Source organism: Leptopilina boulardi, unplaced genomic scaffold (assembly GCF_019393585.1).
Source record: "Leptopilina boulardi isolate dan_hultmark-lab unplaced genomic scaffold, ZJU_Lbou_2.1 LbouV2_368, whole genome shotgun sequence".
Lineage (NCBI taxonomy): Eukaryota > Metazoa > Arthropoda > Insecta > Hymenoptera > Figitidae > Leptopilina > Leptopilina boulardi.
The window spans coordinates 2,873,424-2,901,353 of record NW_026137938.1 but is presented as its reverse complement, the minus strand read 5'-3'; the positions used below and the strand labels follow the sequence as shown (position 1 = coordinate 2,901,353).

Sequence of the window (27,930 nt, the reverse complement as noted above, 5' to 3'; positions counted from 1 at the left end):
ACAATAATGATATAAATATAATAAAATTATTAATATTATAATTATTATTTTTATTATTATTATTATTATTTTTATTATATACTTAAGTATATTAAGGAAATTAAGAAAATTAGTATTTTTTATTAGGAAGCAATATAATTAACAAAAAAAAATAAATAAATTCAATAGTGAAAATATTTTTTTATATTGCTTTATTAATGTTTTCTTATTATTAAACATTTTATAAAAGCGCGCTTTTTTCGACCTATAAGAGAGTTGTCGTAGCGCAAGCGCAGTAGCGTTTAGGTAGGGTTATTTGCTACTCTGCGCCGTCTCTGTTGTTTATTTCCGGAATTTTATCAACCAATCAGAAAGGAAGCTCTTTTTTTTGGCGTGAAATTTAAAATTATAACTGAAAAATAAAAAAAAAAAAAAAAAAAAGTAAATAAAACAGATGAAAGGTAAATTTAAATACTATATTTAATGGACTTAGTGGTTTTATTTTATACAAATTTCTCATTTAATTCTATACATAGAGAAACACGTATTGAGAAGCATATTTTTTGGTAACGAAAAACATTAGTTTTAGGGAATATTACATTTTTATTTTAATCTAAATTGTAAGTAGAGTTGAGCAAAGATTCCTAAATATTCGAATATATAAAAAGATTCTTCTTTCAAAAAAAAAAATTGGTTTCATAATAATTATGAAACAAATATTTTATAGAACAATTTTTGTTTTTTTCTAAATTCATTCCGGTGACTAGAATTATTATATTTGGATATTAATTTTTTGATTTTTAATAATCGACAAGTCCATATAGAATAGATTTTATAAATCTAGATGAATTGACTAGGATATTTGAGTTTTTATATTAAATAACTTTTTAAATATTAATTATATATATATATATAACATAATAGTTTGAACTAATTATATCTATAAACGAAGCTAATTTACTTACATTTTGTCTCAATATAATGAATATTTTATTTGAGAGATTGAAAATGGATTTTTTTTTTTTTTAAATTATATATCACTTTGATTTTGAACTAATGGAAATTGATGCAGTGACAGTTGAATTATTTTTACTGTCAGTTTCATTTCCACTATTGGGATCAAGTCGCGGTGGACTTTGCGATGATGATCGACGTAAATCTCGTGATAGACCATTACAATTTGCATGATGACCACCGGCCTCCCAATCACGATGCTGACAAAATGATCCACAATATCTGGCAACTCCACAACCACCACATGTCTCTAGTGCTTGTCGACCACAATTCCAGCAGCCCTTGATCAATAGAAAAAAAAGAAAAATCAATTTTCGTTAAATTTAAATAAAAAAAAAAAAAAAAAAATGTTTATTCTTACAGATCCTATTATTCTTGTGAGATGAGGATCTTTTTCATCGTCAGTTGTTAAAGAAGCTGTGCATCTTGAATTTGGAGTATTGGCAGTTCTCGATGTTTCAGCAGTGTTTGCAGTTTGATTTGCAACACGTACAAAAGGACTTTGACGTAATACTCCTCTTTGTGTTAAAGGCGAATCAAAAAATCGATATCTTTCCGTTACACGTGATTCAGCAACGGCAACAGCTACAGCTCGTTGAATTTCTGCAACTGCTGCTCTTTTTACTTCATGAACAGCTTCTTCTATAATTAAAAAATATATATTTTTACGTTTCGAATTTTTTTTCAAAAGAATAAAAAAAAATATTTTACCAGCTCTTCTTTGAACTTCAGCAACTTTATCCTCAGTTGCACGTATTGTTTGTGCAACATTTTCACCATACAATCGTTTAATATTTCCATCGCGATTATCATTTTCAGCGCCATTTGTTGAATTTCCATTTTGAACATTTGTTGTTGATGGTGTTGCAGGACTTGTGCATCCTCTTCGTTGAAGTATTGTTAATGCTTGTTTTGTTTTATCAACCATACTCGATATACAGCCAAGCATAACGTAAATATTCTTCCATACATCATCGAGACTCGATCCATTTTGACCACTTGTATTATTATGACTAATTGATGATGACTGTGGTGGTGGTGGTGGTGGTTGTTGTTGATGTGGCAAATGTGTCCCAGCAAATGTTGACAATTGATTAATTTGCACAAGATTTGGCAAAATACTCGATCCATGTGAATGCTGATGTCCTTGAATTGAACCACCAGCCGAATGTAATGGTTGATACCAACAATAAGAGGAATCTTGCTGTTGCTGCTGATGATGATGATGATGATGATTACTCCAGTGATTTGATGATCGTTTCCCATAAATTGGACCATCGTCAATTGTTCCATTTTCATAGTAACTAAAAAAAATTTTCAAATTTTAATCGTCGTAAAAAATATTTTAAAAAAACGAATTGGAAAATTAACAGAATCACAAGTGTGCGAAAAGGGAACATAAAGAATAGACACAGGTGCAAGATGGGTTTACGTTTAGTTTGGAAAACGTGAATTCAAGCGATGTGTGGGATTATAGCGTTGTATATTAGCTGGGTGCCGATGGGTACTCGAGGCAAGTTTCCTATATCGAGGATGTGGTGAAAAGGTGTGTGAGTTGATATACGGAAACGTCAGTAACAGACGCATCGACAGAGAGAGAGAGAGAGAGAGAGAGAAAGGACTTCTATTCGCTTAGCAGATTTTCTGATCGAAAACACAGTTTATTTCGTATGCAATTATATTTCACTTTTCAAATTGCCATTTATTTTCAATATAAATAGAATTTTTTTTTTTTTAATTTTCTCTGGAAAATTTTTTTTTTCTTCTGAAAATGTTACTTTTTTTTTAAATAAAAAATTTAAAAAAAAATTCTTATAACAATAACAAGAATATTTAGATTGTTTTTTTTTTTTTTGTTTTGTTTTTTTTTTTGAATCAAAGGGACACAGGAGGGTAAATTTTGCGATAGATTCCGCGGTACATATTTGGCGTGGAACTATAAAATCGCTTCGCTCGTAAATTTTCAACGGTATAAGAGTTTTGCCGCACGTTGCAATAACTCATGTAACAACGGACACCATATGCACCTGTGCGAACACTTGTACAGAGTGTATTTGCCAAACCACAAACTGCTCAGCTTAGAAAAATCTTGGCCAACAGCCCTACTACTAAATAATATATATAATATAAAAATATTTAACGCTAAAAAAATCGATAATTCGCTTTCATCAGAAAACAAAATTTCTTTTTTTTTTTTTGAATTTTCAAAAAGAAAAATTGAAAATAGAGGAAAAAAAAAACATTTTTGATAAATATTTAATAAGAGAATTTGTAGATCTTTGTGGAAAAAAATACAATTGTCAAATACAGAATCACGCGATTCTAGGTTGAAAGAATGGAACTGACAGATATTATATTTTCTCTCTGAGATTTTTGCAAAGACTTTTTTAAAAGATCAACATTTTTTTTCTCTATATAGTTTATTTATTAATTTAAAAAGAATAATTTTTTTCTTTCAAAATTTTTTTTTTCTTTTTTTTTTTTTTTAAAGAACAGAACACTCTTATATCATTACTATAATACTTTTTGTGAACAAATTTTTCAGGAAAAAGTTTCAAAAACTTTCATATAATTTACTATTTACTACTCTCTTTGGTAATAAAATAATTTTTTCTTTTGTGAGAAAAAAAAATTGAAAAAAATTTCCAATTTTTTTCTTTTTTAATTTAATAAATATTTAAGTGAATAAAAATAAAAAAAAAAAGTCTGTTTAATGAAATTTAATTAAAAGTGACTTACGGTGTATCTGAAGCTCGTCGTTTAGTTGAATGTGACGTTCCTGAATAATGATGAACACTATTTGAATGTGGAGTACCAGCAACATTTGGATTTGAATTGGAACGTAATCCATATTGTACAGGAACACTTGTATTTCCATTTCCAACATTTTCACCAAAAAGTTCCACCGATTCTCCTGAAGGAGTTAAGCCAACAGCTTCCAAAACTGCCGATTCATTGGCACGTAAATATTGAACACACGACTGAAAATTAAATATTAATTAGAAAAAAAAAATTATTATTATTATTATTATTATTATTACAAAATAAATATTTTTATAGAAAATTTTTGATTTTTAAAAAAGGTAAAGAATTTTTTCTCGATTATGAAAATTGTGAGAATCAATCTTACAAAGGGGAAGTTAAGTATTTTCTTAATCTTATGAGTTTCGTCATTCTTTTTTTTTCTCTCTCTCTCTTTTTTGCCCTCCCCCCAAACTGGGTGGCACAACTTCAACACTTGTCGGTTGTGCCTTACGTGAAAGTCCTTTGCACCAGATGGTTAATTTTCACTTCTTCCTTTATCGTCCCTTCCTTATATTTTACTTGTATTTTGCGAGGTGCTTTTGCCACTTTGCTCCGACAGGATACGATTTATCGTTTCTAATTGAATATTGATCCCAGACACAACTTGGCAATTAAATATTATTGTCGATTCAATGTCATAAAACAAATTTTTATTTAAAAAACAAAAAATTTTTTAATCTTTTTTTTTTTATTTAACTAAAATTGAATTTATAAAAACATTTTAAAATAATAAAAGAAAAATTAGAGAAATATTTTTTCAAGAAAATTGATTTAAAATACAATAAAGAAAAAATTTTCCAAACATTCAGATATTTTTGATTAAAAATTGTTTTGTCATTTTAAAAATAAAAATTGGGGAAAAAATTAATTATTTTTCAATGTAAATGTAAATATTATATATATATATATATATATATATATATATATATATTTCAATATTCGTCATTGAAAGCTGGTGCATCCTTTAACAAAGTGGCATCCGCCAGTTTCCTGATGGAGGTCGATTTGAATTGTGTAGGTGTGCGAGCAAAAGAGGTGGGGGGGGGGTGATGTGGAAAATGTAAATGCTCACTATTAATTTGCAATTCGTTACCTAGCAGCTTTCGACTCTCCTCCGAGACAGGCAACAGCTGGAGGTTCTTCGGCCGAGAAATATATAACTCTCGGCACTTCCTTGCTATTTCAGCATTGTGTGCACCCGCTACGAGAGAGAGAGAGAGTGAGAGAGGAAATAAAAAGAAACGAAACGACATTTTTCTTTTCCCCAGCAACCATGTATCTCTTCGCCAAGAAAATCTCTCATATATCATTGCAAATTTTTGCACAGAAAAAAATATGGATTTTTTTTTTTTTTATCAAAAATTCTAAATAAAGAAATAAATTAATTTGCTTAGGCAAAATTGAATGGATTAGAAGTAATCGAAACAGGAGAGATTTGGTGAAACAGAAATGTGTTTTCATTCAATATACAAGGGCCTTAGTTAACAAATGTGGATTTATGGTGACATGAGAATAACCCGAGATTAAATTAGCCAATCAATATTCAATCTACTATCAACCATAAAATTTGTATTTATATAAATGAAACATTTTTCTTATATATTTCAATAATAAAAAAAAAGCTAAGAATTCTCAATAGTAAAATAAAAAATTTGAAGTAAAAAAAAAAAGAAAAATAAATCATTGTAAAATATTGCCGCGTAATCAAACAGAAACGAATAAGTTTTGGCAAACTGGTGATCACATCTGCCTGGGAAATTAAAACAAAACTGGCATCTGCTGGTTAGAAATGTTCTGTTGATTTTACTTTGTTCTCTTGTTTCGTCTATAACGATATAAATTTACGCAACTCTGTGGTGAGTTTTGTTGTTCTTCATGAGAAATAAACTAAAGCACCACCACGATTTACGATGACGAGGATTTCACACACAAAATTTTAGTGAATCAATATTTCTTATATTTTGTTACGTTTATAAATTTTATATTATTTTTTCATCTCCCTCGTTCTCTATCTCTCTCTCGTATAATAAAATTTCAAAATTGAGAAATTTATTGAGAATTGAAAACATTTATCATAGTGAAAATTTCAAAATCACCTGATTATTAATTCTCGCGGCTGCATTTAAATCCCTCTGTAAAGAAGGCAATGTGTGTTTCAGGTACGGAAGTACAAATCCTCTGAGAGGAAAATTTGTAGCTTCTTGTAAAGCAGAATGAAAATCCTCAGCTGACATTGCACCATTCTAAAAAGAAAAATTTTTTTTTTTATGAAAAAATATCACATTTACAGATTTTTTTTTTATAAACAAAATGATTCTAATTATTATATTAAAAATTAAAAGGCTATATTAAAACAAATTAGAAATAAAAGAAAAAAAAAAAAACTTTTTTGTCAGGAAAAATGTATCTCGTAAAACAAAACAATTTACTCGTAAATGCTTGACGATAAAAATAAAAGTCTCTTTTTCTATTTAATAGTGTACACAAAAAGGATTTTGATGTTGCCATTGTACCAAAATGTTTATATATATATATATATATATGCAATTTGACAAAATTGAGAATCAGTATAGTACTTTGCACAAAATTGCAATTTTAAAGCTTCATAACCGCACTAACAAAGAGAAATATGATATATATATATATACGTGTGCGATGATAGGCACAGAAAATTTAAAACTCTATTAAACTTTATATATATTTCTCTATATTTTGTTTTCAAATATCGTTCGCAAAAAAAAGAAAATGCATTCTAAATTAAACATAAACTTTTTACCTCTAACGTTTAATATTATAAAAAATTTCTTTTTTTAAAATATAATCCGATTTTGAAAAAACAAATTTCAATTTATAATCGAAAAATTATAATTTTTAAAAAACAAAACAAAAAAAGAAAGAATTTTTTTTTCGTAATAATAAAGAAAGAAAAAAAATTACCAATAACCCAATAACAAGACTTCTAACAGTATCTCCAGTATCAGGTGATATATCCATTGCAAAATGAACCAAAGTACCAAGAAGTCGTCTCAATTTACTGTGTCCAGAAAAAATCGTTGAAATTGATTTTGATGCATTAGATTTTACATTTCCTTCACAATTATTGTTGACAATTTCTTCCAATTTTGATGATGCTTCATCTTTTTCAATTTGAAGTGTTTGCGATGATGATAAAGGACTATCGTTATCCGATGATCTTGAATTAACTTTATTTTCCGATCGAATATTATTATTATTATTATTATTACTATTATTATTATTATTATTATTAATATTATTATTATTATTATTTTTGGTATGATGCGATTTTTGAGCATTTGATGGTTCATTTCCAGAATCAAAATTACTTTCATCTCTGATGGCAGCAGTTGATAATTTTTCTCTTGATAAATTTGATGTAACTGAAAACAAAAATTAATTAATGATTAAATAATTAATTTTTCATGTAAAATAAATTTTTAATTTTAAAAAAGAATCTATTTTTGTAATATAATTTTGGAAAAAAAATTTCTTTACTTTATTTATAGAATAGTTATGTAAATTTCTTTTTTTTCCCCTAAATTTATATATTTGCATAAAATTGAATGAAATTTTTATTTGGATGTTATAAAAAAAAAATTTATTTTACATTAAAAATTAATTAATTATTAATTAATTAATTTTTAATGTAAAATAAATTTTTAATTTTAAAAAAGAATATAATTTTGGAAAAAAAAAAATTTCTTTATTTATTGCTAGAAAAGTTATGTAATTTTTTTTTTTCCCCTAAATTTATAATATTTGCATAAAATTGAATGAAATTTTTATTTGGATTTTATAAAATAAATTTTTAATTTTAGAAAAGAATCTATTTTTGAAATATAATTTTGGAAAAAAAAATTTCTTTACTTATTTATAGAAAAGTTATGTAAATTTTTTTTTTCCCCCTAAATTTATATATTTGCATAAAATTGAATGAAATTTTTATTTGGATGTTATAAAAAAAAATTTATTTTACATTAAAAATTAATTAATTATTAATTAATTAATTTTTAATGTAAAATAAATTTTTAATTTTAAAAAAGAATATAATTTTGGAAAAAAAAATTTTCTTTATTTATTTCTAGAAAAGTTATGTAAATTTTTTTTTTTCCCCTAAATTTATAATATTTGCATAAAATTGAATGAAATTTTTATTTTTGATTAAAAAAAATCACTTAAATTTGAATCTTTTAATATGGTGGGTATGTGATTCTGCGCATTTTACCTTCTGTACTATAGCAGACAAATTTGTAGACGACGTGTACACGTACATGACGCCAAGCAACGCCAGTCGACAAGTTAGTCATAGTGAAATGTCAATCAATTTAAATAAGAAATTCATAATAAACATTTAAAACAAAAGTGTAAATATATTTTTAAAAAAAAATAATAATAATAAGGATAATTTTAATAGGTATAAATTTTACTTTCGAAATGTAAAAAAAATTTTATATTAAATTAACGACAGAATAAATTTATATTACAGAATTTTGGAGTTGAAAAAGTGATCATCATTATTATTATAAAAAAAAAAATGATAAACTTTCTACAAAAAATGTAAGTAATTTAACAAATTTTTTTTTTATATTTTCAATAATACACTAAAAGTACAATAAGTGGTAAAAAAAATAATTTCTTTATTGAAACATAACCTTACACTGAAAAAAAAAATTTTGATTTAAATATTCGATTACTTGACTATTATCAAATAAATATTTATTTGTATCAAATAATTATTATTTAAGTCAATTTCTTTCAAATATACAAAATTTATTGGTTCAAAATACAGTTTCTTTAATTTAAATAAAAATTATTTAATTCTAATAAATATTTATTTGATAATAACTCGAGTATTTGAATCAAAAAAAAAATTTTTTTTCAGTGTACCACTTTTATTGTATATATTAATTTTCATAAGTCAATAAATTTACGTTTGTTATTTAATTATTACAAAATTAACGTTTAAATAATTATTTTAGGTAAAAATATACCAAAGGATTTAACAATAGGATCAAAATTATCAATTAAAAACAATGATATTAAATTCAAAGTATATACCATTAATAAATACTCAATTAATGGATAATTTATATAATGCTATAAAAAATCAAGATTTGGAAAATTTCAAAATTCTAATTCAATATATATCAAAAGATTCTGAGGAATCATTGATAATGATAAAAAATTTAATGACTTATGCAATGAAAAATGGTGAATTAGATATTTATGATTTTATAACTAGAGAAATTTTACCAATTCATAAATATAATGATGAAGAAATTCAATCTACATCGCATCATCAAGATTATATAGAAATTGAACAATTATTTCAAAAATGTACACTAAATTCTATTCATAATAATCATATTTATCCGGAATTTTATTTATTATTAGAATTTCATAAAATGTTAAAAAAATTTCTTAATTCTGAAATAGATATTAATTATCAACATTTAGAAGCTGGTTTTACTTTACTTCATATGGCATCTTATTATGGATATAAAGATATTATAAAATTTTTATTATCAAAAAAACCAAATTTAGAATGTCAATCAAAATTAGGTAAAACGCCATTACGCATTGCTGTTGAAAGAAATAATATAAAAATTGTTCAAATTCTTATTAATGCAGGGGCAAATATAAATTCAAATTTAGTTAATAAAAAAAGTATTGCCGATATTGCAATTGAAAATAAAAATGATAAAATTATTGAATTATTTTTAAATAATGGAGGACAATTAAATGAAATATTTAATAAACCAGCACTTTTTGTTGCAATTTCACAAGAAATGGATATTATCGTTGAATTACTTTTAAATTATAATATCTCATTGGATAAAAAAGAATTTTGGGATATTGATAATTTAGAAAATAATAATTCAACAAAAATATTATATTCATGGACACCATTATTTTTAGCAATAAAAATAGGAAATATAAAAATTTTAAATATGATTTTAAAAAAAGAAGTAACAATAAATTATAAATTAAATAATTATTATCCAATTCATTTTGCTATTCAAATGAATAATATTGAAATTATAGAAATATTACTCGACAACGGATGTGATATTAATGAAAAATGTTGTTATTCATCAAATCCAATTTTACATGCAATAGAAAAAAATAATTTGTTATTATTGCAATTTTTAATAAATAAAGGAGCATCATTAAAAATTGCCGATGAATCATTATTAAATTTGGCAATAACTAAAAAATGTAATGAATCAATAATAAAATGTCTCGTGAAAAATAATGTTGATATATTTACAAAATGGAAAAATTCATTATTACCACTTCATTATATGCTTCTTCTTAGCTCAGATATAAGTAATGAATTATTGCAATTATTTTTTGATCATGGAATTAATCCAAATTGGAAATCAGGTTCGCATAATGAAACAATTCTTCATTTTATCATTAAACGTAAAAAATATTATCACACTATTGATTATTTATTAAATTCACGAATTAATGTTAATATTAGTGATAATACTGGTAATACTGCATATTATTATATTATAAATAAAATTTACAATATCGTTGAAATTGCATTGCGTCAAGGTGAACTTTTACGTTATCGTCAAAGTGATAATTCAAAAATAAATCTTAGCAATATTAATAGAGAATTTGATTGTGGTAAAGGGGCATATGAATGTTTAGAACATAAAATAATAGTTGCTAAATTATTTACAAAAGAAATTGCAATATTGTCAGCAACACGAAGAAATATGCATCGTCAAATGGTTGTATTGTATAAAAATTGGTTTGTCAAACCATATTATAATATTTGTCGTCGTGAAATTTTAAAAGCAAAAGATTTTCAAATATGTGATAAAATAACATTTCTTGATGTTTTATCGGCGAGTAGTTTAACATTAGTTGAATATTCGAGAAATGAAGAATTAATGGATTATGCAAAACGAGAGGATTATTTAAATGATTTTCCTGAAATTGGAACATTTTTTCTCAATCGTATGTTATATGGTGAAAAAAAAAGAATTCTTCATGACAATAGTATAGAATCATTTAGAAAATTAGTGAAAATTGAATTACCTGAAGAATTATTTTTGGAAATTTCACAATATTTAAGTACAGTTGATTTAAATAATATGTATAAAGCTGTATATGAAGGGAAAAAAAATTGTTAATTCTAGTCAATTTTTTTTTTGGTACAATAATATAATTATTGTAAAATAAATTAATTTAATTCAAGCATAATAATTATTTAAATTTTATGATTTTATGTAATTATTTGATTCATTATAATGTGGATTAAAATTTTATTGTAAATATTATATTTAGAAAGTCAAGGTTTATTTATGATTTAATGAATGTGTTGGTGAGAATAGTACAAAAGCCTCCCTCCTATACTCATATAGGGTCGTATACAGCGAATAACATGCAATTATGGTCGTGTCATCTCCTTGTCTTGCTAGTATTCTATTCGCGAAATGCCTCTGGCCTTGTGCGTTGCAAAATAAATGGAATATATATATGGCAGAATAGAAATGCCAATAATCAAATTATTTATGTTATATGGCAAAAGCAGGCGCACATCCTCAATATTTGGTTTTATGTCTTTCAAAATCTATTTTTTATTTCTTGAAATGTATTATATATATGTATTTTGAAAAATTCCTATAATGGAGAAAAATGTTTATAGAAAACCAAAATTGATTTTTGAAACTGATTTACAAAATATATTGCTTAATGAAATAGAAATGTGCTTTTTTAATTCCTCCACCTCTGTTTTATAAATTTTTTTTCTTTTTGCGTAAAGAATTAAATAAATTACTTTTTTTTGGCATTGTTATCTATTTTGTTTTTCATTCGAAGCAAATTGATCAATATATTATCATGGTACCCACTTTCTGCGGGTACCCTTTCAATAATTCCATTATTGAAATGCAAAAATAATGACTAATTAAATATGATAATTGAAAACAAAAAAATATATATTATATATATATATATTTTCTCGTCAATTGAGGGGACGCTGAAATTTCAACCTTTCAAAATTGAGGCTGTTTCAGATTGTCAATTTTTTTCCAGTTAATATTAAGTCAGGCCTCGGATCGACTTAAAGGCACAAAAAAAGTCGTTTTAGTCGATTTATGTTCAAAAAAAAAAAAAAAATAGTCGAAAAAGTCGATTTTTTTTTATTTTAACAAAAAAAAGTTTTACAGATTTTTAAATAAATTTTTTTTTTTTAAATAATAATAATTTTGTAAGAGTTATAAAAGTTGAAATTTTTAGAAATAATTGAATTTCAAAAGATTTTGTTAATTTTCAGACAATAATTAAATTTTACGCAGAATTAAAAATAATTTATCAAATAATTTTAGATAAAATTTTGTAAAATTACTTGAATTAACAACGATTTATAATTGAGATTTTTGAAATTCAAGTGATTTTTAATTAAAAATTTTTGATGTTTTCACTAAACAATTTATTAGAAATTTCGGACAAAAATACAATAATTTGAAAACTTGAAAAATTTATTTTTAATTGAAAAATGGTTTCAAATAGTTGAATTTTCGAATAATATTATAAAAATAGTTAAAGATAATTGAATTTCAGGAGAGAGTTATAATTGAAATTATTAAATTTCAAACAATTTTACATGGTAAATTTTAAAAGCTTTTAAATTGAAATTTTTGAAAATAATTGAATTTCAATTGAAATTTTGGATAATAATTTAATTTTAGATTGAAAATATTGATAATAATTAATTTTGAATTGAAATTTTTGAGAATAATTGAATTTTAGTTGATTTTGAATTGAAAATTTTGAAAATAATTGAATTTTAGTTAATTTTGGATTGAAATTTTTGAAAATAATTGAATTTCAATTAAAATTTTAGATAATAATTTAATTTTAGTTGATTTTTAATTGAAAATTTTTATAATGATTAATTTTGAATTGAATTTTAGTTGATTTTGGATTGAAATTTTTGAAAATAATTGAATTTTATTTGATTTTGAATTGAAATTTTTGAAAATATTTGAATTTTAAAAGATTTTGAATTGAAAATTTTGTAAATAAATTATTTTGAATTGAAATTTTGGAAAATAATTCAATTTTAAAAGATTTTTAATTGAAAATTTTGTAAATAATTGAATTTCAATTGAAATTTTGGAAAATAATTGAATATCAAAAGATTGTGTTAATTTTCACACAATAATTATTATAATAAGAGAAATTTCTAAAAATTTCTGTTGATGAAGAATTTATTAGATATTAGAATTTATTGGTAATTTTATTTTGTTATTTTTTTTTTTTTTTCATTATAAACAATTATTAAATTTCATAAAAATTTTAATTGAAAAATAATTTAAAATAATTGAATTTGTGATATATTCCATTAAAATTATTAAAAATAATTAATTTAGTGAAGAATTTTTTTTAAGTTAAAAATTGGTTAAATAATCGAAATAAACAAGATCTGAAGAAGATCTGCATTTTATACTAAAAAAAAGGAACGTATTTTGTTCAAAAATTTTGTAAAAAAAAAGTCGAAAAAGTCGCATTTTATTAAAATAAGTCGAAAAAAGTCGTATTTTTGAAAAGAAATCGGAAAAAGTCAGTTAAGTATTAAAAACTAATATACTATGGGAAATTGATAAACAATTAATTTATTAATAATTTTTAAAATAAAACTCGAAATTTTCAAAAACTAAAAATTTAAACTTCTGTTACAATTTTTATTATTTTTCATTGATGATTTTTTTATTACTCTTTTTAAGATTCGAAACAATCAATTATATGGATTTTGAAAAAATTCAATTTTTGAAAAATAAAAAAAAAAATAATGCAAAATTTGAGCAATTAAAAATAAATTCATTTTTCATAGTGAAATATGATTTCAGGTTCTATTATCTTTGGTTTCAATTATTCCTAAAAAATTTAACTTCTTATACAATTATTATTAATTTTTATCGGTAATTTTTTTTGTAGATTTTTTTCATGATTCTGAACAATCAATTATTGGGATTTTAAAAATTTTTAATATTGTCAAAAAATAAAATTTTGAAAATAGTTAAAAAAAATTTTTTTTTTTTAATTTTGATAATTCACATTAATTTTAGATCCAAAATAATGACAGAAAAAAAAATTGACACCCTTTAACAATATTATTAATTTCGATGAGTTGAAATTTCACCGAACCCTTCACTTAATTTTAAAAAATGAGGTCATTTCGTTTCTTTCGAAAAGTTAGTGACACATTTAAAGGATTCTGCGAGGTGACGGTAGGTAGTAGCTGGAAGCTGATGCTGCTATCCCTTCAACCAGATGTTACTCGTTGCAGCAGTCCTCAACTCTCGATAATGTCTCGCATCGTTGCATTTTGTCATATATAAGAACGTGGGAGATTACGTGGTTTATCCTTGTCACAGGACGTTGACTCGTTTACTTCAACCAATCTCTCTCTCTCTCTCTCTCTCTCTTTCTCTTTGCAACAATGCTTTGAGCAAAAGAGAATCCATAAACCACACTTGGTCCATCGATTTGAGAATCACTGCAGAAAGTAAGTACGGTGGAACTCAGCTGTCGCCTCCTAATTGCCGGGACAATGCAACAGATGGCTTTGATCGCGATCCCTTCTCAGTTCCAACCTTTCTCCACCCACAATCCTATAATCTATATATATATACACATCTCTCTAACTCTTCAATTTTTCTTTTACATTTTTTTTTTTTAATTTTTCATTTCTATTCCAATCATTTTAGAAAAAATTTTCTTACAGGAAAGAAAATGATTTTCCTTAGTAAAACCTGCAAAAAATGGATAAGCGAGATTTTCATCTCGTAAGCGTGTCACACAACTCTTGGGAGTCTATCGCAAAATACGCTTTGCCGCCAGCTCTCGAGAATTTCGGATATGATATCAGCCATGAACAGAATCCCGTTGGAAGTGTTGGACGTGCCTTATCGCATCTGGACCAGGCAACACACCAGCAACCAGTCTATGGTCTCTCCTCTCATCAACCTGCCTGACTAGAATCCATATAAGAGCTTTTCCAACACATTCTCTGTGTATGTGTCAGCAAACGCTCGACACAAAAGAATTTCTCATCAAAAAAAAAGGAGAATCTCCCTTATTTCAATAATTGAGTTTCAAAAAATTATATGCGACCATAAATTGCCTCCATTTTTTCGCATTTAAGAAAATATTACACGAAAGTGCGAGAATTGTCGCGCCGGAAGTGTTGAAAAAAAAAGGAATTAAGACTCTGGGGCCAACGAGTCCGAATGTGAGCGGTTTTTGTTTGAACCAAAGTAGCTGCGGGCTCAGATAATAACCTATTCGGGGTCCAAATGTGTATACGGTTTTAGCGAAACGCACACCCACTCAACATCCCATATACGGGTACCATCATCTAAATTCTCCAACTAGAATATTATATATACCTATAGTTTAAAGTACAGAAAAACTCCTTTTTGTTTCTTTAATTAATTTCTTGATTTAAATTATTTATTGATTTCTAATTTAAAATCTCAATAATTCCGAGGAGGATTTTGTAATTTTTTATTTGTTTTTTTTTTCATAAAATTAATTTTTTTATTTCTGTCAATTAACCGAATTATTAATCAATAAAATATTTTTATATTAAAGTACAAGTTTTCAAATAAACGATATTTTTATCAGTAAATTTTTAAATCAATGAAAATTAGATTTTAATTTAGATTATTTGAAAAAAAATTTAATTATCAAATTTTGGATAAATTGAAATTTTTCATTAGACTAGTAGTTTTTATTTGGATTGAAATTATAAAATTAATTAATATTTACAGAGTAACAAATTTTAATCTAATATTTTTATTAAAAAAAATTTGAATATTAATTTAGATTATTGAAAAAAAATTTAATTAACAAATTTGGATAAATTGACATTTTTCATTATAGTAGTAGTTTCGATTCGATTGAAATTATAAAATTAATTAATATTTACAGAATAACAAATTTTAATCTAATATTTTTATTAAAAAAATTTTTAAATCAATGAAAATTAGATTTTAATTTAGATTATTGAAAAAAATTTAATTATCAAATTTTTGATAAATTGAAATATTTAAAAAATTCTTAAATCAATGAAAATTATATTTTAATTTAGATTATTGAAAAAAAAATTTAATTATGAAATTTTAGATAAATTGAAATTTTTCATTAGACTAGTAGTTTTTATTTGGATTGAAATTATAAAATTTTTTATTAAAAAAATTTTTCAATCAATGAAAATTTGATTTTAATTTAGGTTATTGAAAAAAAATTTAATTATCAAATTTTGGATAAATTGAAATTTTTCATTAGAGTAGTAGTTTCGATTGAATTGAAATTATAAAATTAATTAATATTTATACAGAATAAAAAATTTTAATCTAATATTTTTATTAAAAAAAATTTTAATATTAATTTTAAATTCGATTATAAAAAAAAAATTTTTAATCGAATTTCTTTGAGATTTTTTTTTTTTTTTTGATTTTAAATTTGAAAAAAAGGGAAAATAATTTCTAATATTTTTAGATATTTGATGAATAATTCTCCTCGGTATATAATTTTGTGATTTAAATTATCTGATTAAAATTTTGAAATGCTATAGGTAATTATTGAAAATAAAAACTCACCCTTCGTTTTTGCTTTAACATCAAGATCAATGAAAAATTGTTCTGAATTATTGTTGTTGAGATTCGATTTAAGGACGGGTGGCTGACGAGTTACAGAGGTTGGTTGTACAAGTGTTGTCATTGAAGGAGTTACGATTGGCAGACTTGAAGTAGAACCTAAGCTCGAGGTAGTGTTGGTGATGGTGTTGTTGTTGTTGTTTGCTGAGATGCTGTTGGCATTTGAGTGTGTTGTGATCGTTATGGTTGTGACGGTCGTAGTTGCCGTTGACATAGATGCCCCTGTTTGCTGTTGAAAGCCACTGCATTCTTCCTTTTCTTCTTTCACCTTGATCTTCTGAAGGGCTGTACTCGTCGCCACTCCACTTTCCACTTTCATGCTCACTGGACCCTACCTAGAATAAAAAAAAAAACCCTTATTTATAATTTTATCTTTTTTTTCAAATTTATCAAAAAAAAATTATTAAATTAAAAATTAAATTTTTATTTATGATGATTATTTCGAATTCTAGAGAATATATATATATAAACATGAATCTAATGTATATCTCATCTAAATTGCATTACTACCGAGGAACGATATACGAGAAAGAATATACAACGAGGAGACGTGCGATGCGCACAACTCGAATTTGATTGATTCCATTTCCCCCGGTGAAAGCCACATATTTCGTCTACGTGCTTTGAATTTCTTACTCTGGTCATGCATACCGATTGCTATTTTAACAGAACACTTCCCATTAGTTTTACGAACCCGCGAGAGCTGAGAGAGAGAGAGAGAGAGAGCTTAATTACACATGACGTGAATTCATTCTTTGTCATTAAAATTGACATTTAATAATTTTCAATTAAAAAAAAATAATTTCTATAGTAAAAAAAATTTTTTTTTTTAAATATAATTATAATTTTTTTAGTTAATTTATAAACATATATATATAACGTTTAACAATTAAGTTGTGGACAGGTGGTGAAATGACATGACATTACGCGAATGCACCGTCTGTTCTCTATACACGCTCAAGTCGACAGTAGTATAGTAGTCACGTGCATTGATTATTGTAGCCTGTTTCTGTTCTATCTCAAGTTACTGGAGACGAAACAGAATAAAAATAGTATATTTCAAGCAGAAAGGCAAAATTAGAAGAAAAGCCAAATTAAGCAACTGACAAATGCACCTTTCAACGTAATTTTCAATTAAAAAAAAAACAAAAATTCTTTTTCTTTCCTTGAAATGTATAAATTGAATTAATTCCAATTTCTTAAATATATACATTTTTAAATAATAAATATATTTTAATATTGAAAATAAAAATTTATTCTTTTATCGGCATATTCAATTATAGAAAGTAAACACTTATCATTCTATATAAGATGCTTAGTTAGGTAAACAGGCGTACAGCTTCTGAAAATTATAAACGTGCTTCTGCAGGAAATCTGAAGCTTTCGCGAACAAATTTTACCGTGAAAATATATTAGTTACTGTAATTTAAATTCAGATATTTTTAATAAAATAAATTGTTTTTTTTTTTTTTATAAAAACAGTACTGTTAAAATATTATTACACATGTAATAATTCAAATTTATTTGAAAAAGTTGTTTTTTTTTTTTTTAATTTTACGACCAGGAAAATATTTTTTTTTTTCAATAAGCGATGAAAAGAAATTTTTTTTTTTTCAAATATAAGAAATGCAGACCTTTAAGCTAAAAATATTGTTATAAATAAATAATCAATTTCATAAATGTAGAGTGATGAGAATGTGCCATATGACAAAAGCCATAAATGGCTAGCTTTATATGAACAAGAAGAAAGTATACAGCGATGAGAAAGTTCCATATGTCAAGAGCACGATAATACCTCTAGCGCACACAAATGTTTTTATTTTTCGATTCGTTCAAAAAACTCTCGAGAGTATAAAGCCTTATGAAAAGAAAAAAAAAATAATAGATGTTCTATAGAGCCTCTAGTTAATTAAAAATATATATTTTTAATGAAGAAAAATAATTCCCTTTAATACGAATATCCTAATAATTTTTTTTTTCTCTTGTTCAACTTTCTGTAAATTATACATTATTAATTATCTAATTTTCACGAAAAATAAAATAAAAATTTTTTTTGTAATTATAGGAAAATTCAAAAGAAATGAAGAAAAAATGAGTCACACAAAAATAATTTTGCGCACATTTTTCCGCATGGAGAAGAAGAAAAAAAGAAAGAAAACAAGAGTTAACTGCCAAGAGTCTTAAATTTTCTTCTTGTAATTAGAAAAGTTAAGCTACACACATATAAGAAAAGGAAGTGGTACTGAGACGACTATAACATTCGCCAGGCAACAGTACACGACGAAAAGTCGAAAAGTATAACACATTTACAATTCTCCTAAAAGTCGACAAAACTCTTCGATATTTTAGTGTGAAAATTTCCCTTTAATTTCTCCTGAAAAAAAAAATTAAAATTAGTTTTTTTTTTTTAATAATTTTAGCAATTTATATTATTTTAATTATCTTTTTAATTTTATACTTTTTGTATAATTTACTCAGAATATTTCTAATTTTTTTTATTTAATTTCAAATTTAAATATAGAATTTGTTTTAGAAAATGTCAAAAGTTTAAAAAAAAAAAATAAAAACTTGAGAATAGTATTAATATAGAATTATTATTTTTTTTTTTTATAAAAAGTGCCTCCGGGGTCTTATCCTTGAATTAAATTTTCTGAATGACGTTTGATTCAGAGAACGCTCCACGTGCGTTTGAAAGCACATGCTTGTAATGTCAGAATCCAGACGGGATATATTCTGATATATTTATAAAAATTACTCGCTTTAGGCGTGTCGACTCATCAAAACAGTAGCCCCTCAAATTTTGATTTTTTTTATTTCTCAACAATAAAATTAATGTTTCTTTTTATCTCTAATTTTTAATATAAAAAAAAATTATGCCTATAAAAAAAAAGAATAATTAGGAATTTTGAAAGTGAAGAAGAAATTCTAAAAAATGGTATCAATGTCAATGACAATAATGATAATATTATTATTATAATAATTATTATAAAATTTTGATAATTGAGAAATTTATTAAATTTGAAGATATAGAAAAATTGATGAAAAAAAAAGATGTTCGAACAAATCTGTGAGAGAGGGGCAAAAATTATTATTATTTTCATTTTTTTTTTCGAAATGGCTGCAGCGAATAATCGTAGATCGATCGCCGTCACGTTTTAAAGGAAACGTTTTGCTGGTGCCGAGGCAGACTGGCTTATGTTTATACATATGTCCCGCACATGGTACGGTACTTGGAGAAGAGGTTGTGGCGGAGGCGTACTGAAATTTCCAATATTAGAACAACCAAGCGAGAGACAGACCAGATGTCTACCGTATACTGACTAGTACCAGTACATTTAGCTTGGTTTTCATTACAAAAAATGCAGTCTATTGCACTGTCATGTGTGACTGGACCCGTTGAATAAAAAACCGAAATCTCACATCATTCTAATAATGGAAAAAAAAAAATTCAACTTCCATCCTTTCTTTGTTCCGCAAATTAAAATTTTCCCTTTTTTCGAATTACTTGGAAGATTTCCTAATTGAAATAAATCGAGAATAAATAGTAAATAAATACTAATTGAATAAATAATAAATTTTCACTAATAGAATTATAAAATTCAATTTTCATTTGTATAATACTGATTTCATTCGCAGGCGCTAATCGAGCTGACCGATAAGCGCGTGGTTCCAAAGCTGTCAACGTCATATCGAGAACACGATTATCCAAATTTGTCACCACCTTCCACAAATTCTATATATGGTAAAACAAAAAAAAAAAAAAAAAAATTTCATCAATTACAAATTAATTCCAATTTTTTATCTTCAAACATTGGATTGACTTTAAGGTAGGAAAAAAAGTCGTTTTAAATTAACATTCCTCTGTTTTAATGAAAATCATCGATGGATCGATACTCGGGGGTTTTTTTTTTTTGCCTATGAAAATATTGAATAGAGTACGCAGGTGCGCTTATCGTGCAGATGGTCCGTCAATGTTGGACGATATAGAGGAAGAGAAATAAGTATATCTGATACATGAATTATACAGCCAATGTCATAAATATGAGAATCTAATAAAAAAGAAATATATATGTATTTGAATCCATAAAAAAAAAAAAAAATATTCCTTTATAGAAATAATATAATTTTGCAAACGTCATGATGTGGAGAGTACAGGTACTTGGCAGGTATGACCGCCGGTGTAGTCAGGTAGGCAAACAGAATAGAGTCTCTACCGGGACTCTTGATTCTCTTTGAAGCACAGAAGCTGCCTGCAACACCTGACTGACTCTACAGACGCATATATGGCAGGTTCACCAGAGAGAGAGAGAGAGAGAAAGGAGAGAGATTAATAATATAGGAAAGCCAAAGCCACGCCAACCCTCCCGACAAGCTTTCCTCTGCCTCACTTCTGTTGCCAACAGTTAATCGATATAATACTTCGGTATAACACGCGCACCATGAAGCACTGCTTTTAAGTGAGATGCACGCACACACATACAAATTATCAACAATATGTGATTTCTATTTTACAACGATAATGAAAGCTACTTATTGACAAATACGAAAATTAAAACAAAAATTGCAATTTAAAAAAAATTCAAAAATAATTTAATTTATTATAAATTTAAAACTAAACATATTTTTAATTCAGAAAATAGTCTTGATTAAGGAGAGGGATCGTTGAAATTTCAAAACTGAGGCTGTTTCAGGTTGTCAATTTTTTTTTCCCCCGTTAATATTTTGTATTTAAAACTGCAATATATCGGAAATTGATAAACTATTTTTTTTAAACTAAAACTCGAAATTTAAACTTCTATCACAATTTTTATTATTTTTCATTGCTGATTTTTTTAATATCCCTTTTTATAAAATTCTGAACAATCAATCGTGTGGATTTTAAAAAAATTCAATTTTTTTAAAAAATAAAATTTTTGAAAAAAAAAAATGCAAAATTTGTTAAAAATTATTTTTCATACTGAAAATATGATTTCAGATTCTAAAAAAATTTTCTAAAAAAAAAAATTGTTACCCCTAAATCAAATTGCAATTATAATTGATTTCAATTTCATCAATTATTCCTTAAAATTTCAACTTCTACAATTTTTTTTTATTTTTTTATCGGCTTTTTTCATGATTCTAAACAATTAATCGTATGGATTTTTTAAAAAATTGGAATATTTTCAAAAATTTTCAATAGTCAAAAAAAATTTTTTTTTCTTTTTAATTTTTGATAATTCACAATAATTTTAGATTCAAAATAAAATGCCCAGAAAAAAAAGAAATTGACACCCCTTTAACAACATTAATTTCGATGAATTGAAATTTCACCAATTCCTCCACCTTAAAAAAAAAAAAAAAAAAATAATAGTTATTTTTTTTAATCACTTTCTTTCTAAAATGTCAATGTCCAAACGAACATTCAAATCAGAATTAAACGACGAATTCGCGAGACAAGTTATTACATGTTAAAGTTCCTGACGTTTCATTTCCATGTTTATTGAACATTGAGTATATATGTGAAAAACAAAAAGAAAAAAAAAGCTGTATTGAAGTATCTACATGCGATCAAAAAAAAAAAAAAAAAAAAAACAAATTGCCACGTCAAAAACTGTTACTGATTATATCGAAAAATGCAAAAACAATTTTTTTTTCTTCATATATGAAGCAAAATTGACTTGGAAATTTCTAAAAATTATATAAGAAAAAAAATTGAATATGAAACAAAATCAATTAGTGAAAATTGACTTGGAAATTTCTAAAAATTATAAGCAAAAAAAAAAAAAAAAAAAAAATTTTAACTGATCGGCGTTAATAAGGAAAAGCATTAGGCGCGTCGACACTTTGCGCAACATTCATTTTGACAGGTAAGAAGAAAAGAGAGAAAAGAGATGGTGGGAAAATGAAGAAGGGCAAAACAGTTTTCGCACTGGCTGAACGTGGAACAAATTTTGTTGGAAAAGACAGACAGACAGACAGACTATGGGGTACACAGAAACTTGGAATCTTCTATATAGCCAAGTATAAACGTGGAATGAGGAGCTAAGCATATACGAAAACCCGTCAGCTGCATCCCTTCGCACGATATTCGCCAATAATCGGTTCCCCAGAAAGCGTATACCATTCGTTTGTGATTAAACATTTTCTCTCTCTCTCTCTCTAAGTCTTCATAAATCTATATAGACTCATCTGGTTTTCCAATTAAAATTTTTTTTTTTTTTACTTACTTGAAAATACTCGTTATCAGCAATATTGCACTGGAAATATTCGAATATTCCAAATTTCTCTCGAAAAATATTTTTTGAATTTCCAAATTGAAGACAAGATCAAAATTTAACATCCAATCTAAATTTTTTTGATAAAAAAAAAAAATAAATATATAATAACAAAAATTCATTAAAAAATCAATTCTGAGCAATAATATTGCAATTTGGGAAAAATTAAACAAGAAACTATAATTTGTCTGATCGAAACTAACCTGATTTTCATCACGAATTTCTCCATTGTGACTATACTTATATATTATTGTAATCAATTATTTTACTTTAATTTTGAAATATCATCAGTCAGAGAGCAAAATCAATCGGATATATTGGACGGGGAAAAAAATTTTTGAATATCTGCAAAATGAAAATTAGTTAAAAAAAGAAGAATACCTATTAATTAAAAAAAATTATAAATTTAATTCTATAATAATTTTTAAATCGACTTTAAATTATAAATTTCTCGGATATTTTTTTTTTTTGTCCAATTATGTTTTTTGAAATGATTTTCTTATAAATGAAAAACGAAAAAATTTGTTTATTATATCATTGAAAAGAAATAAATTTAATATAAAAATTCAAGAAATTAATCTTCAAAATTAATTTTTAAAATCTGCTATAGAAATTTTGCTACGGGCAAATTTTATAAAAATCAATATTTAATGAAAGAAAAAAAAATTACTTTCACTTTTAATTTAAAAATATCCGAAACATTTTTTTTTTTTTGGGAAAAATTATTATTAAATAAATAAATTATAAGAATTTTTTTTCCTTTTACATTTAATAAAAGAAATAATTCATTGAAATTAGAATATAGTTAAAAATAATAATGGAATTACTAATACAAGTTGCTCAAACTTTGAATATACTTTTCGAGTTTAAAAAAAAAAAAAAAAAAAACTCGCGTGTTACCGCGACAGAAACGATAAAAGTCTAGTTTAGTAAAGTTATCTATATACTTTTGCATAAATGAATAACACGATATAAGAAAATTCTATAACACCTTTCACTTTATAGAAATAAACTTGAAATTTTCAGATTCATGAAAAAGAAAAGCAATTTTCAAATTAATAATTCATAATTTTTCGTAAAAAAATATGAACTATCATTTCAAAAATAAATTTTTTTTCGATTTTTCATCTACTGCGAAGAAATTAACAAAGTAAATTATAATTTCTCTCTACGAATAAAATATTAAAATACTTTGGTTTCTTTAAATATATATAAATATAGTTCCTGCCCCCGTGAATTATCACCTGTTCTGATGTGGTCCCTTAATAATATCACCTGGCCGATTCTCACTTCCGATCTTCAATGGAGGTTTGTAAAAAACAATCAATGACTCTATTCAGTCAAAACCGTCATCCATTTACTGAAACGGAATACGGCAGCTGCACGAAAAATAATCAAGTGTGAAAATAGAAAATTTGCGTAAAACAGAAAAAAATCAGTTCTTTCTTGAATATAAAATTTAGAGTTTCTATATTTAATAATAAATAAAAAATTTATAAATTAAAAATTCATTATCTAATTTATAAATTAGTTATTTATACAGTTTTAATTATAAACTAATTGCGCAATTAACTAATCGCAATAATTTAATTACCATAAAAAAAAAATTTATTTTAATAATATTTTCCCAAAAACATAATTAGAAGAAATATTCTTTATTTCTTTTTTGAAAAAATTTTTGTGTTGTGAAACAAATTTACACTAAGTATATATATATATATATATGTGAAACAAATAATAAGAGGTCGGAAATCACACGTGTCTGACATACGTTTAGCACGTGTGACTTCCGGTCCCTACCAGTTTAGTACCCTCTTCATCTTTAATTGACTATCTAACTATGTATCTCTGTAATAAATCAGAGATATTGAAACGATTATTTAAAAAAAAAAATGTTTCATTATTTGAAAATGTAATAAAATTCTATAGTAAAATATTACATTTATTGTAAATTATTAGTTTAATAAATATTATTTATTTTATTAAATAACAACAATTTAAAAATATTAAAAGAAAAAATAAATTTAATTAAAAAATACAATCGAAATAATAATTATAAATTAAAAAAAAAAAATTCAAATTATAGAATTTTGAAAACTGAAAAAAATTGTTAAATTCACATTTCATTAAATTACAAAATAAATCTGAATTTAAATAAAAATTTTTACCTTCTTATTAATAATAAATAAAAATGTTGTTCTCCAATTCATCTAAATAAGATCTCACAAATTTCTCCAATAATTGCGCATCAAAGCAATTTAAAATTGTTTTTTTTTTAAAAAAACACACGTTCACGAATCATTTTTGAAATATAAAAAAAAAATCATTTATAATTATTTAAAAAATATTTATAATAAAATATATTTAGAATTTCACAATTTTATTTATTTTCATCAAATATTTAGAATATAGTAAAATAGAATTTTCACTGAAACAAAATTTTTTGAAAAAAATTATTTAAGAATTTTGTTAAAAGCTCTAAAAACGTCTTTTCGATTTCGCGGTTGGAAAAAAAATTCATACGTATGTATATATATATATATATGAAGCTCGCACGACTATCGCCGGACGACTGAATTCTGGTTGGAAAACAGAACTTGATAGGAACCACAGAGGTGCTTAGGGGGAGGGTTCCTCCCTCTTTGTAGCCCTCTCTGTTTCCGGGTTCTACTGATAAGAGAGAGAAAAAAAACATGCAAAATAACATCGTTAATTCATTTTAAAAATTATAAAATAAAAAAAATTCCCTTTTTTTTAAAAAAAAATCTACAAAAAAACAATTAAATTAATTTCATAGAAATTAATTAAAATTGAAGCCTCTAATTATAAATCGTTTGAAATAAATTAATCAAGTGTTTAAAAAAAAAAAAGTAAATAATTTAATGTATTAACGATGTTTTTTTTTCAAAAAAAAATTGCAAAAATACTTTTGCGCAAATTTTTCATAGAATTAAAATTTTTGTAAATTACTTACATATATGAATACAGGTGAAAGACTCATTGGTTGGTTTGAGATTTTGCACCATATGGGCCAATGGATTGTCCTTGCAGTGATAATATATGTAGGAAACATGGTTATATAGAATGGTGCGGGTGTACACCAACAGGCTAAACTAGCACAAGAGGAGAAAGTAGAGGGGTACGAGAGGGCCAAGCTATTTCTCAGCTTCAACAGCAGAGCTTTTCTTCCTGAGAATATATCGACACGTCAGAAACACACCCCGTTTACAATATCCACGAATAGACGATTCGCGCCTCTATTTGGCTATCTCGCACGTCGTCAAGACGAAATTGCTTTTCCATTCATATCTTCAAAAAATTTTTCCCTCAAATATTATCTATATATATATATATGTATATATAACATTTTTTTTTCGTATTTACATATTAGTGTGTCAACATTATTATCTTTCTCAAAATATTGTTAATAAAATTAATTATACATAACTTACCAAAATGATGACAATGAAGTAAAATCCTCAAACATGGTAGAATTTATTTAAAAACTTTTAATAATCTAAATTCACATCAAATTATTCTCTTTTATATTAAAGATGCTTCATTACCTTTTTATTATATACTCTTTATAATTACTTTGGCCAAGAAGACTATGGCAACAATTGTTATAAACGCCATCTTGAAAACCGTTGGAAATCTGTGCTTTAAATGTGACGTTCCATGAGGAAAGGGACCTTAGCTGCAATAGACGCATTTTCCAGAAAAGGTATTTAAAGTAGAGCGTCCCTGATTGGTTGAGACCCTCCATCGAAAATCAGCCCCACCACCTTACTACTACATCGTTCCTACAGCTCACGCTTACGACAAGTATACTAGTGTAGAAGTGGTGGGGATGGTTTCTGTAGTCCGTGCTGGAACGCGATTAACATGGTCATGATTAATGCTTTATAACAAAAAAACTAAATAGAAAAGTACAATTTTTAACTTTTGTATCTGAAAGAGCAACTCAAGATCTATCGACTGATATCAAAAACTCAATTTTCATTTTTTTGCAGCTAAGGTCCCTTTCCTCATGGAACGTCACAAATATGAAAATGAGTGACGTAGTTTCAAATTTTGCGGCCCCGGAAAAATAATATATTTTTTATCTATCCTCTTTTTAATATAGTAATAATAAAAATAATGCTGCGTCTATTCGTCCGACTAGACGGACAAAATAATTTTTGATAATTTTGTCCGTCTATGTATATTTTAAGAAAATCTTGGTGGAAGGGGGGGAAATGCCCGAAAGTATTCTGGATATAGATGGACGTTTAGACGTTTTTTGATGTCCGTCTAGCCGGACGTTTAGACACTTTGTAAAAAATAATTTGCATTTAAAGTTTTGATTATTATCGAAATTTGCAAAAAAAGAGATTTAAAACTGCGCAAGCTCCCTTGCGATCGTGGAGTTGGGGGTGAAGGGGTGTTTTAGCTACGTTACTGGGGAATTAGACACTGCTTTATAAACAAACAAAAAAGTAAGGTTAAAAGGCATGTTTTTGATTTAAAAAAAAAATAGAAAAAGAAGCAGTGATAATAAAAAAAATGTTAAATTAATGAATAATAAATACCATAAGTGAACGACGTTGATGTGACCAGGATTTTGGACAGAGGCCGTACACTTTTTTTTTTTTTTTTTTTTTTTGTATTATCCTGACAGCATCAAAGTCACGCGCGTGTTTGACAGAATCTAGCTCAATATTCAACGAATGCAGAGAATCGTGTCGATGACAGGCCACCGGATGATGGAGTGCAATAATGCCGTAAATTCACATATATTTGTGTGTAGAAGAAATCCAATACCCCGAAGTACATCATAGGTATTATTTATTTCATTCATTTTGAAAAACTTATTTATTTTTTTTTCAATTAATATTAATTTTATTTCATTAGTCTAATTTATTTTATGAAATTATTGTTTTTACTATGATGATTTTCAGTAAAGAATTAATAGAAAACAAAAAAAAAAAAAAAAAAATGAATAAAAAAGCAAAAATGATTACGTATTTCTGTAATACTGGGATTTTCGTATTTCTCAACGAATTTCCTTGCATTGCACACCTGCGGCACCTGCACTATCACAAGCTACCTTTACATTTTCACGCTGCATCACTATATATATATATATATATATAACTCACATAGACAATTACAAGTGTTCAACTGAATTTCCG

The 27,930-nt window shown here is 25.5% G+C and overlaps 2 protein-coding genes across 14 annotated transcripts; one reads left to right on the top strand and one right to left on the bottom strand.

Moving 5' to 3' along the window:
* Positions 1 to 441: 441 nt before the first annotated feature.
* LOC127287379 (protein CBFA2T2) lies at positions 442 to 27,451 on the bottom strand. 13 transcript variants are annotated; one of them, XM_051314267.1, is made up of 12 exons: positions 26,209 to 26,797; positions 25,731 to 26,094; positions 24,001 to 24,135; positions 22,960 to 23,101; positions 22,709 to 22,826; positions 16,446 to 16,837; positions 6,736 to 7,196; positions 5,895 to 6,041; positions 3,733 to 3,974; positions 1,705 to 2,297; positions 1,355 to 1,635; positions 442 to 1,274 (listed from the first exon to the last, which is right to left on the bottom strand). In XM_051314267.1, exons 6-12 carry the CDS (start codon positions 16,819 to 16,821, stop codon positions 1,017 to 1,019), a joined length of 2,358 nt encoding a protein of 785 aa, XP_051170224.1. In that variant the 5' UTR covers positions 16,822 to 16,837; positions 22,709 to 22,826; positions 22,960 to 23,101; positions 24,001 to 24,135; positions 25,731 to 26,094; positions 26,209 to 26,797; the 3' UTR covers positions 442 to 1,016. The 13 variants fall into 13 exon arrangements, with proteins under 13 accessions (XP_051170224.1, XP_051170223.1, XP_051170225.1 ...); XM_051314266.1 differs by having other exon boundaries at positions 25,731 to 26,065; XM_051314268.1 differs by having other exon boundaries at positions 24,001 to 24,116; positions 25,731 to 26,065.
* LOC127287380 (putative ankyrin repeat protein RF_0381) lies at positions 8,065 to 11,541 on the top strand. Its single transcript, XM_051314278.1, has 3 exons — positions 8,065 to 8,230; positions 8,303 to 8,373; positions 8,796 to 11,541. The coding sequence occupies exon 3, from the start codon at positions 8,850 to 8,852 to the stop codon at positions 10,965 to 10,967; it is 2,118 nt and encodes a 705-aa protein (XP_051170235.1). The 5' UTR covers positions 8,065 to 8,230; positions 8,303 to 8,373; positions 8,796 to 8,849; the 3' UTR covers positions 10,968 to 11,541.
* Positions 27,452 to 27,930: the final 479 nt, after the last annotated feature.